Source organism: Homalodisca vitripennis, chromosome 4, assembly GCF_021130785.1.
Source record: "Homalodisca vitripennis isolate AUS2020 chromosome 4, UT_GWSS_2.1, whole genome shotgun sequence".
In the NCBI taxonomy this organism is placed as follows: Eukaryota; Metazoa; Arthropoda; class Insecta; order Hemiptera; family Cicadellidae; genus Homalodisca; species Homalodisca vitripennis.
In genome coordinates this window covers 26,632,568-26,644,801 of record NC_060210.1, presented here as the reverse complement: position 1 = coordinate 26,644,801, position 12,234 = coordinate 26,632,568, and the positions used below count along the sequence as shown (strand labels likewise).

The 12,234-nt window shown below is 29.7% G+C and overlaps 1 protein-coding gene across 1 annotated transcript in view; it reads left to right on the top strand.

The window, feature by feature from the left end:
• LOC124359069 (juvenile hormone esterase-like) overlaps window positions 1-3,981 on the top strand; it is a 46,919-nt gene extending 42,938 nt beyond the window's left edge. The window contains exon 10 of the mRNA XM_046811477.1: window positions 2,790-3,981. Coding sequence (XP_046667433.1) covers window positions 2,790-2,988 — 199 coding nt within the window. The 3' untranslated portion in view covers window positions 2,989-3,981. The remainder of the gene's footprint in view (window positions 1-2,789) is intronic.
• Window positions 3,982-12,234: the final 8,253 nt, after the last annotated feature.

The following is a 12,234-nucleotide window of genomic DNA, read 5'->3' as shown; positions in this document are numbered from 1 at the left end:
CAATGAGATTTAATAAATATACACCGGTTAGAAGTTTTTCATAATTGTAAAACTAACAGTAATGTAAATAGTAGGTATGTACAAAAGTTTTCTTGAAAAAGTTATGCTATCCTTTTGTAAAGTATTCCATAACAAAGTAATAAAAATATCAAGCAAACATACATTTTCAAACAAATGGATGACAGCAGCCTTAAAAATTTCTAGTGAAAGGAAATGATTTCTGCACAAACTCAGCAACACATCTAGAGATCCAAACTTTAAAGCATATGTCCGTAGATACAAACAGGTTGTAAATAAATGTGTAGCACTAGCGAAGTTAAGGTACAGCAGTAATTACATTAAGAAATCAAATAATAAAGTTAAAACTACATGGCAGATGGTTAAAAGGGATGAGCTGGAAATAAAATAGATTGCTAAGGATCATGTTATCACAAACAAAAAGACCATTGCTGTCACACTCAATAATTATTTCATCAACACTATTAAAAATTTTAATCAATTGCCAAACTACCCTAAAGCAATGAAATATATCTCAGAGTTTCAGAATTATCCCCAAAAATTCTGAAACTGGTTTAATTTTAAACCAGTTACTGAAAAAGAGATGATCAAAATTATACTTTCACTAAATCCAACAAAATAAGCTGGTTGTTGTGAAATTTCTCCATTTTTATTAAAACATGTGTCAACGCTTTATGAAAATCTCTTACAGATATGACAAAATTATCTCTTAAAGAAGAGATTTTTCTACTGAAGAACTCCCTAGTAAAACCTATTCCTAAAAAGCCTGACAAAAACAGTTTAGATAACTTTAGACCAGTATCTATTTTACCAGCCTGTTCTAAAGTATTTGAGAGAGCAGTGTGCTCTAGACTGTATGATCTCTTGGTAGAAAACAGCATTTTAAGTTTTTGTCAGTTTGGTTTTCGCAAAGGAAGAAGTACCTGTGATGCGATCTTTGAGTTCTTGGAGCATGTTTTGGGTGCAGTGGACGGGTCGCGATACACCATTGGCATTTTGCGACTTGCCTAAGGCGTTCGATTGTGTCAACCTTGATATTCTGGTCGGGAAGCGTAAGTAATACGGTATTGGAGGAGTGGTCTTGAGGTGGTTTAAATCCTATCTTTTTGATCGCGAGCAGTATGTAGTATTGAATTCTGAGACGAGAAGTGGGTTCCGGAAAGTGACTGCTGGTGTACCTCAAGGCTCGATGCTTTGTCCCCTCCTCTTTTTAATCTATTGCAATGATCTCTGCCTGATGTTGCCAATAACATAAAAATGGTCATATACGCTGATGACACATCGCCAGTTGCCTTAGATAAAAAAAAGATCAGTTGGTTGAGACATTTGGTGGAGAACTTGAGTTTAATGAAGGAATGGTTTTCAACAATTGGGTTAAAAGGTTAATCCAGAAAAAACATCTCCATTTCCATATTAACTACCAAAATTCTTCCCATAGTGATTCCTCTTTTTTCCCAACAGATTTTACCCATGCAGGAAGCACTTTAGAGATATGAAAATATTTCCTCTACCTTCTCTTTTCATTCTTCAGAGTCTTCTTTACGTCAAAGCAAACCAAGAAAGGTTTTTAATAACAATCACCACCACTCTCATTTCACAAGAAACTCTAGAAAAATCACAAATCTAGAAAATTGAAAAACAATATTTTCCATAACAAGAAATCCAACTCCAGTGCCACCGACTACTCATACTACTAATTCGTGTCAAATTTAGAGTACTATCAACTTATATCCCAGAAATCACCCCCGTTTGAATACATTTATAAGATGGTGTGACGTATTTTTGTTCTGTTTCTTTTACCCCACTGTTGCTATTCACCCTATATTCGGTGCTCATAATTTCAAATGGCTTTTAACTATCAATGCAACGAGGGTAATTAAAAATATTAAATTTTAATCTATGATGTCAGTTGTGTAATAAAGCCCTAAAACTTATTTTCACTAAGATATTATCCAGGGGGTACACTTCTGACTGGTTTTATAACTTCCAGTTTACCCTCACTGCGTAGAGACAAAAACAACGACCTAATTAAATCTGGGACAACCCTAAAGATTTCCAGGAGCGGCACATCATTAACCGTAAATGTCGAGATACAATGATAGGTTCGAAAGCAGATCAACAGGTCTATTTTACTGCGGTGGATAAGTGTTGGAGATGATGGCAGTTGCTAGTCTGGACGTAAGGGCGTACTCCTGCCCGATTTTACTGGAGTTGCTGGTACAGAGCTGGCGAAAATCACATGACTGAGATAGTGACTGTTATTCTTCTCCATGGATTACCCCCGCCTCCAACTTCATTTATCTACAGATTCTGTAAATCCGGAAGCAAGTGCAACAATCCTTTTAGAACTAAGTGCAATGAGAGCAATACAACGAAAGGAATATGTTCTAGAGTAATTAAGTAGGGTTATACTTTTACAAATGATTCTTGAAAGTTGGAATGCATGTCAAATACGTAAGTGTATAAATTATGGGTGAATACTTTCCAATTGGTCTATAAGGTTACCTACGTCTTGTACTTTGGAACATTGACGTTAGATTGATAGCAAAGTGTACATACAGAAGTTGTGTATTCTTTTAATCGTGATTGTTTACGTATTCATGCGGAAGTATACAGTATAGTTATGTAACAAACAGCATTACAAGAAACTGACAGGTGGCTTTGCTCCTCAGACAGTCGTGTTCATGTCGATTGGTTTTATCTCAACCACCACACGAATATTCTACTTCATATCCTATTACATTTACTGATCGGGTGAATGCGTCTTGCAGGGTCCCCTCTCTGGATATTGATGGAGAGTTATGGATGAGCAAGGAAGGCTCCACCACAGACTATCTACTGATATCTAACAATGGTTTCTCCTTACAACAGAACCTCTTGGCTGAGAGGAACCAGTTCTGGCAGACTTTGCCTTACAGAGAGAAACCTTCAGTCCGAGGAGAAGGGAGGATTCCATTTGATGAGTTATGATTACAATAGAAATGGTTGTTTATTACAACTTCAAAGATGTACTTTAAAATGTGTTAAATGTAATAGTTTTAAATAAGTACATTTTAAACTTTTTAATTACCAGAGATATTTTAAATCTGAATGGAATGTTTGTTCGTGAAAGTAAATAAACCGTGGAAATGGATTTTCTATTTATACTATCGACTTTGCAAATATTAACTGTTGAATCAAAAGATCTACAATAAAATAAATACAGTCAAAATATAGAGCATATGTTTTCATCTTTAAACACCATAACACGCCTTGTATTTTCCTGTCTATCAGTGAGCATTGAAATGGCAAGATTGGAGTTTTTGAATGTCCATGGTGTCTATTGCGATTTTATGCAATATAGTACTTGAATTTTCTGCCAGCCAAAATAGATTTTTCAGATGTGACTTTTGCTATTTAATAATTAACTGTAGTGGTTTATAAATTATAAACATGTAATATAACAGTTAGAGGATTGATAATCTAAGCTTTAGACAAAGACATAAATAATTAAGTAACAATTATATTTTACATTGAGTTAAAAAGTTTAACAATTGTAAGTATTTAAAGGTATGTAAGATATTTATAAATTATTTTCAAATGTTTAATTTAAATCGTATAATATCTTAAGGTCAATTAAAGCATAAATTGAATATGATCTATCATTTCAAATTTTACAAGTATGAATAAAAACTTTTATGTAGTTGCAGATTTTGTATATTTTTAAGCATGCAAATGTAATAGATATAGTGAGAATTTGTATAACTATAGGCAGGGATTTGTCTAGATGTGTTTAAATATTAACATAACTGTAGAGAAATATCAATAAAATATATAATGTAAAAGGATTAGTTATTATAAATTTGTGGAATGATGTGGTTTCCTACCTTGGAAATCAAAATCGCTCGGGATGAAACAAAATCTTCATGAGAATGTTTTTATCCGGCAGATTTATACGAAATCCAAACAAAACGTATCTCAATACATTCGTAAATGTGCTCAATTCGTTCCAAATCTGTGTATGTTTCATCACTCACACAGACAGATTGAACTAATTTTTAATCAGGATTATCGGATGTTTTAATTGAAAACCATAAGTTGAAAATCCAATAAATGTAGGGGAAAAGATCATATAAATAAAATAAATAAGTATTTATGATTTTAGCATTTTTAGAAGCAGTGTAATTTGTACTTATTTAATATTATAATAGTTTTCGAATTACTATTAGCAAAGCTTAAAATGTAAAATGTGACCATAATTTCATATATAGTATATGATCATGTAATCATTTAATGCCATGTAAACATTTTCATAGTAGGACATTGTCGTACATAATTTAATCACTTATATACACCAAAATTGCTAGGCCTATTAGTACGTGTTATATAATATTCGGTAAAAACGATAAATTTAAAAGTCTAAATCTTTCCATTTTTCATATTGATGGCTACGACCCGGTTGATGTTTAAAAACTAAAACATCAATCAAAAAGAAAATATAAATTTATAAATAAATAAATAAATATATATATATATATATATATATATATATATATATATATATATATATATATGTAATACAAAAAATAGTCTATACTCAGATCTTTTTTTGTAGTGACAATAGAAAACAAAGCTCCTTTTATCACATGGAGTATTTTATTTAAATATTAGCTGTTACAATTTGCAAATGTACGAGTACAAAGTATCAACACAGATTTAACTCCTTGTGTAAATTAAATATTTTCGTAGAACATTTGTAGTGACAATAGAAAACAAAGCTCCTTTTATCACATGGAGTATTTTATTTAAATATTAGCTGTTACAATTTGCAAGTGTACGAGTACAAAGTATCAACACAGATTTAACTCCTTGTGTAAATTAAATATTTTCGTAGAACATTTGTAGTGACAATAGAAAACAAAGCTCCTTTTATCACATGGAGTATTTTATTTAAATATTAGCTGTTACAATTTGCAAGTGTACGAGTACAAAGTATCAACACAGATTTAACTCCTTGTGTAAATTAAATATTATCGTAGAACATTTGTATTTAAGTAAATTCTCAAATACAGGAGTCAACTAACTACCATAAAATAAACAGCATAAAAGAATAAATATTAAATAATTTATAATTCAGCCATTTAGTCATTTACGATTTCATTTATCATACTGTTCTACGTACTGCAAAATGTACATTGCAAAAAATTAAACCACTTCCATGAAATAAAAGTTAAAAAGTCTCTGCATTATAAACTGGTATAAAAATAACGTTTAATAATAAATTACAGTTCGCAGTTAAGCAACGCCATGTGCGATATAAATGGCTGGGCGTCATATAATGGTTTGTTTTTCTGAAAGTAGGGAAACCTGACTTATACGCGAGCAGCTTGAAATTCACACTGGAGCAAATCGTCACTGCACAGAATTCAAGAGTACACAAGTTACAATCGCACGAGCGAAAGTGGAACACTAACGTTTTACAAGGCATCGAGTGGACAATGTTTAAGTGGCGGGTTTTTGTCACACGTTATAGATTCTATGTTTTATACATTTTGTGACATACAACATTTGGAAATATCGGAAATCCTACTGCTTTAAAACAATTAATTGTCAATAAAAATGTTAAACTAATAAATAATTGGAAAGTAATACAATGAAAAAACTAAAAAAAAACTAATCAGTCGGAAATTTAATTGATTAAGGAGCATTAATACTAATAATAACAATATCAATGACTATAGTAATAATAATAATAACGATAATGACAAATTCTAGACGTATTGCAGACAAAATGTTACAAGATAAGGCAATGGATCGGTTTTTATCAAAAGATGCCGGTTTAGATGAAAGATTTGTTGCACTTTTAGCTGGAGCAATTATTTTTGAATATAAAACATTTTATTCGAAAATAATTTGAAATTTTTTCTCCATAAATAGAGACTAGTTAGTTTAATAAAAATCGGGAAGAAAAAATAAATCCGCTTTTAAGAAGAAAATACCTGTTAGTATTAAATTTAAAATATATAAATTGAAAAATGGAAAATATAAGTTGTAACGAATAGAAAATACAATAAAATGGAAATACACAAGAAAAGCAATAAAGGAATCAGAATAGAATGTTCTTATAATAAATTTAAAGAACTTAAAAATGGTGGAATATTGAAAGATTTATTCGATTTTGGAGAAAATATTCCAGTTGTTAAAAATGTTGTTCCATATGTTAGAAAAGTTGCTCCAATTGTCAATAAAGGCATAATTCCTATAGTTAGAAATATTTGAAATTGGTAAGATGAAGAGTTAAAAGATGTTACAGGATCTGGATTAGATGAAAAATTTTGAATTACGTGAAATCAAACATAAAAAAATGAAATCAAACCATTAACATTCGGAAAATTGCAAGCAATCTGTAGAAACATTAAAAATTTTAGAGAAATTTCCATGAGAGATACTTTACCTGAAAAAGTTGAAAAATTTTAATGTGAAATTGTGAATTTCGACTCGATTACGAGAAGTGGAACAAATCCATTGTTATTATAACAATGATAAAAATGCATATTATTTTGATTCATATGGAAGAATTGAGGACAAATAACCGATAGAATGGAACAAATATTTGAAAAATCAAACATTTATTATAATGATTCTCAGATTCAAGATTAACAGGATTCACCAATTTGTGGACATTTATACATTTTTTGTTTTGAATAAAATGGTGAAGATTTTAAAGATGTTGTCAACAAAGTACTACTTAATAAATATGGATTCGCAAAATATTTTTTAAGTATTTCGAACACAAATTAAAACTGAAAATGTTTAAAATTTAGGTCAGATAATGCGAGATAAATTTAATAGTTTGACCATAAATTTTGATGAAAATAGTTTGAGGAATGAGTTTGACAACAAGATTGAAAATTTATTAAAAAATATTGAAACAGATTTGGGTGTTATTGATGTAAAAATTGAAGATTTTAAAGCAGAATATGATAACAATATTACAAATTTACTAACTTTGAGAACCAAATTTAATGAAAAAGTAAAAAATGGTAAAAATGTTATATCGAAAAAGGTGATAAGATAATTGACGCAATTAAAGTAGAGAAAAAAGCTCATAAGTTTAGCCAATAAAACAGAATTGTTGGTGTAAAGCCTAGTATTGACAAAAATGATGTTGTTAAGGAACAAATTTAGAGATCTCTAAAATTATCGGATATTGTTGATAAAAATAGTCCAAAATGTTAAAAATGCATGACATTTTGAAGGAAGAAGAAATCGGTGTTAGCAAAGGAATTTTTCCGTTCGATGTTATCGTAAAAGAGCAATTAGATGATCATATTAAAATGTTTGATGAACTAGAAAAAAATACGAGAATCATAAACAACATGTTAAAGATTTTACAACAGAAGTCTATGAAAAGTTAGAACCTGGAAGTAAGAGATCATTAGATGACTTTGTTGAAGTTAATGAAAAAGTTACAAAATGTTAACAGTCTTTTGATAAGTTTAGTTTAGATGCCACCAAAACGTTTGAGAATATTGCTCAAAAATTTGTTACATTACAATGATTCATATGATAAAAAATTTCAAAAATTAGAAGAAAAATTAAAAAAGCTTACTTCAAATTTTGTACATTTTAGACACGTTGCTTCAGAGAAATTATTTTCTGATTAAACAGAAGGTTCAGATTTCCCCTAAATAAATGGCGCTCGTATATTGTTTAGTGTAAAGAAAAATTGCATCAAATTATATAAAATATTATGCAAACATTAACGGAGTTAAAACAATTTCTGGAAAATGTGCTGAATGTAGCACTAGATAGAGCCAATTAATAAAAATCTTTTTGCTTAATAAATAGAGGATGGCGGCGACATCAAGTGGCGTGAGCGAAGGGGGGGGGTACAGGGGGTCCGACCCACCCCCCCCCCTGAATTTTAAGGACATTAGAAAAGGACAGCATGGGAGTAGGGAGGAAAAAGGAGAGCTGAATCCATTATAATCTTGTCTCACAAACCTTAAATTTATTGATTTAAGTTGATGAAGTGACCGTTGTTAAAAATATAATTGTTCTTTCGTTTAAAATATAAAGTATCAAACGATACTTTTGGGCTCGGGCTTACTCTTTCGGATATGTAGTTGGAAATCCGGTTTCTATAGGGCGCGGTCACGTGACGGTGGCAAAGTAACCTGAATTGTAAAACGGGCGAACAGTTTAAATTAGCGACCACTTCGTTCAAATTCGTCTTGGGGACGTTAAAATGACCGCTTAGAATTAAGTTTCGATGTTGATTTAAGGAGTCATTAAACCTGTAGACATTAAAAAATCACTTTTGGTTGGAAAATACACTTGAAAAAATAGCTGATTAGAGTTCGCTGCTTTTGAATTTCACTGATAGAGGTATTTGATGAAATGAGTTATAATGACGATTTTTTTGGTATCTTTACACTGTAGGACGATGTAACATTAATTATCGGAAAAAAATTCACATTTCGGTCGGAAATAAAACCACACTTGAAATATCTCTAGATGATTAGAACCTTCAAACTAATTTGGTACTTCAGAATTGAGGTAATAAAACGTGGTGTTTTCGGTTGGAGTTAGGACGTCAATGTTTGTTATCATTAAACTGTTACACTGTACCTTTATATTATCGGGAAAAAATAACCTTCCGGTCGTAAATACCGAAGAAAAGCTCTCTACAGATTTCAAGTTTTGAGATGATTTGGATTTAACTGGTTGAGGTAAAAAAAAAAAAAAAAAAAAAAAAAAAAAAAAAATAAAAAAAAAAAAAAAAAAAAAAAAAAAAAATAAAAAAAAAAAAAATAAAAAAAAAAATAAAAAAAAAAAAAAAAAAAAAAAAAAAACAAAAAAAAAAACAAAAAAAAACAAAACAAAAAAAAAAAAAAAAAAAAAAAAAAATAAAAAAAAAAAAAAAAAAAAAAAAAAAAGAAAAAAAAAAAAAAAAAAAAAAAAAAAAAAAAACAAAAAAAAAAAAAAAAAAAAAACAAAAACAAATAAAAAAAAAAAAAAAAAAAAATTAAAAAAAAAAAAAAAAAAAAAAAAAAAAAAAAAAAAAAAAAAAAAAAAAAAAAAAAAAAAAAAAATAAAAAAAAACAATGTGGTTACTTTTAGAATTATGTTAGGACGTTGAAATTTAGGTATTAATTCAACGGCCGGACTAATAAATATTATAATTATGCGAGAAACAAAACCAAAAAAATCACCTTTTCCGGACTGAAAATCCGAGGAAAAGCTCTCTTTAGATTAAGTTTTAACGATTTTTGGATTTCACTGGTTGAGTGATTGAGGTAAAATTGGTATTAGTTATTTATGTTAGGACGTTGATTTTAGGTATTAATTCAACGCCCCGACTGAATACATATTATATAATTTTCGAGAAACAAAACAATAAAAAATCACTTCAGGACGGAAAATTTACCGAAGAAAAGCTTTCTACAGGTTACAGTTTTGACGATTTTGGATTTCATGGTTGAGTGGGTTGAGTAAAAGTGGTGCTTTAGAATTTTTGCTTAGGACGTTGATTATAGGTATTAATTTCAAAACGCCGACTAATACATATATAAATTATCGAGAAACAAATCAATAAAATCACTTCCGGACGGAAAATACGAGGGAAATGGCTTCTCTACAGATTCAAAGTTTTGACGATTTGGATTTCACTGGTTGAGTAGTTGGAGATAAAAATGGTACTTAGAATTATGTTAGACATTGATTTTGGGTATAAATTGAACGCCGGACTAATAACTACATAATTATCGAAAGAAAATTTGGAAAAAAATCACTTCTGGTCGGACAATACAACCGGAAAAACTTACTGATAAGAAGTTCCGACTACTTTGGATTTCACTGACTGAGGCATTATTTAATTTTCCTTTGTAATATCGATCGGAAGTGATTATTTTTGATTTTCTTTCTTGATAATTATATATTTATTAGTCGAGCGTTGAATTAATAACTAAAAATCAAACGTGCCCTAACCAAAATAATTCTAAGTACTACTTTTACCTCAATCACTCAACCATTGAAACTCTCTAATTCGTCAAAAACTTGAATATGAAGAGAGCTTTTCTTCGGTATTTACGACCGGAAGTGATTTTTTTCTTATATTTATAAATATATATATATTATATATATATAGTTAGTCGAGTAAAGTTTAATGATAACATAAAAGTCCGTCGCATAATCAATCAAAAATACGCGGTTACTCAATAACTGAAGTCCGACTGTAGTTAAAGTTCTAATCATTAGAGTTTTTCCTGTGTATTTTATTTCGACCCCGAAAGTGATTTTTTCCGATAAAGTATGTAACTTCCCAGGGGGGGGGTCTACAGTGTAATTGATACAAAAAAATAGGCATTTATTACTATTCATTAATTACCTATATTCAGTGAAATCCAATGCAAGCCGATATCTAATCAGTAGAGTTTGTCCGGTGGCATTTTCCGACCGTTAGTTTGATTCTGTATTCCAGAGCAACGCTAGAAAATTGCCCACCTTTCTAAGGGTTTTCGGCCGTCAGTGGCCCAATGTCCACGAAGGGGGTATAGTTTATTATTTCAACAGAATTTAGTTGTGTCAATTATACACTTGAGTTGAAGCTCTGTTTTGTTCTTCTTTCTTATCAGTGATATGCCATACATTACATTGGTTGCCTTCTACTCGGTCTGAATCGAACTTCGTAAAGTTTTTGTAGCTATATAAAGTGAAAAATTGTGGTAATAGTGTTGCTGTGAGAGTTGGAATTTGCCTCTAATTACAATCTATTCACTTTATATAAGGCATAGTACTAAAGCTCCATATTTTTATCTTTTACCAGTGAACACATTGGCAAATAACACACAAAAGGTCCTCCGAATCTCCGGTTTACGTACCCCCCCCCGAAAGAAATTTCTGGCTACGCTACTGCGGGACATTACAGAGCCTTCCATCTTTTTATAATGCAAAATGAAAGAGATTTAAAAAAGGAATATTGAGATGATATTTCTGAAAAATATGAATTATCCGAAGATATAAGGAGATTGTACATTGATAAGTTAAATAATTGGTTTAACATTGCAAGATATCAAAATTTGTCCTCAGAACTCAGAGAAAATATATATTATCAGCTAAAAGAATATATGTCTGTTATTTGACGTTATCAATACTTGGGTCCAGAATTTGTATAGGAATTTAAAGATTTAGTCGATGATAAATATTATAGATCATGGAGATTATCCTATGCATATATTAATGAAATATGTGGGTGAAATTGCAAAATTTAAAGCAAAAAATTCTGAATATAACGAAGAGTTCATCATTAATAAATGCATCTAATCTTTTATATTTTTTTACTAAAATATATATCTTTCTTATAAAAGCTTACATTAAATGTATGAAAAAATAATTTGTTTCTTAAAAATTTTGTCTTAATAAATGGCGGGCTACCAAAAATATGTTAATGATATTGAGAAAGTAGAATTCAAAAATTTGTATCGAATTAGTAAACAGAATTTTAATGAAAATAATAAAAGAACTTAGAATAGAATAGAAAAGAATTAAAAAAGAAATAGAACAGAATTTAAAATAGATTTTGGAGATAGTTTTGTTTATCTAAATTTCAATTCTATATTTCTGGTACTTTAACCAAAAATGATGGAACTCAATACACAGGAGGTGAAAATGTTAAATTAATTAACAGTTTTGTGCCATTTTTATTTTCAAAGATTGAAGTAAGAAAACATAATAAATTGATAGAAGAAATTGAAAATTGTGGACAGTTGAGTAGGATAAAAGGAAAAGTTTCTTATTCGAAAAATGATGTATTTTCAAATGGATTTGAATCAACTTTTAAATTTGGAAATTTTGAATCAGTTGGAAATTTATCTCATTTAGATTTAGGATTCTTTGGAAACCTTAATTTTCCAATATAGGAAAGTGGATTCTAGATTAGTTTAATAAGTGCTGAAGATAATGAGGCAATTTTGAAGACAAAAACTGGAAATGAACACATGATGATGGCAAGATAAATATTGAGGAATTTTTCATTCGAGTTCCATCGATTGAGTACAAAACAGCAATCAAAATTCAATTAGTGAATGAATGAACTATGTCTAAAATTATAAGGTTTTAATTTTTTGATTGGCAAGGTATTGAAAAAACCGTATCAGGATCAACACATTCATTCGATATCACGATTATTTATAGAAACATGAAAAGTCCTATGTTTGTTATGATTGATTTTCA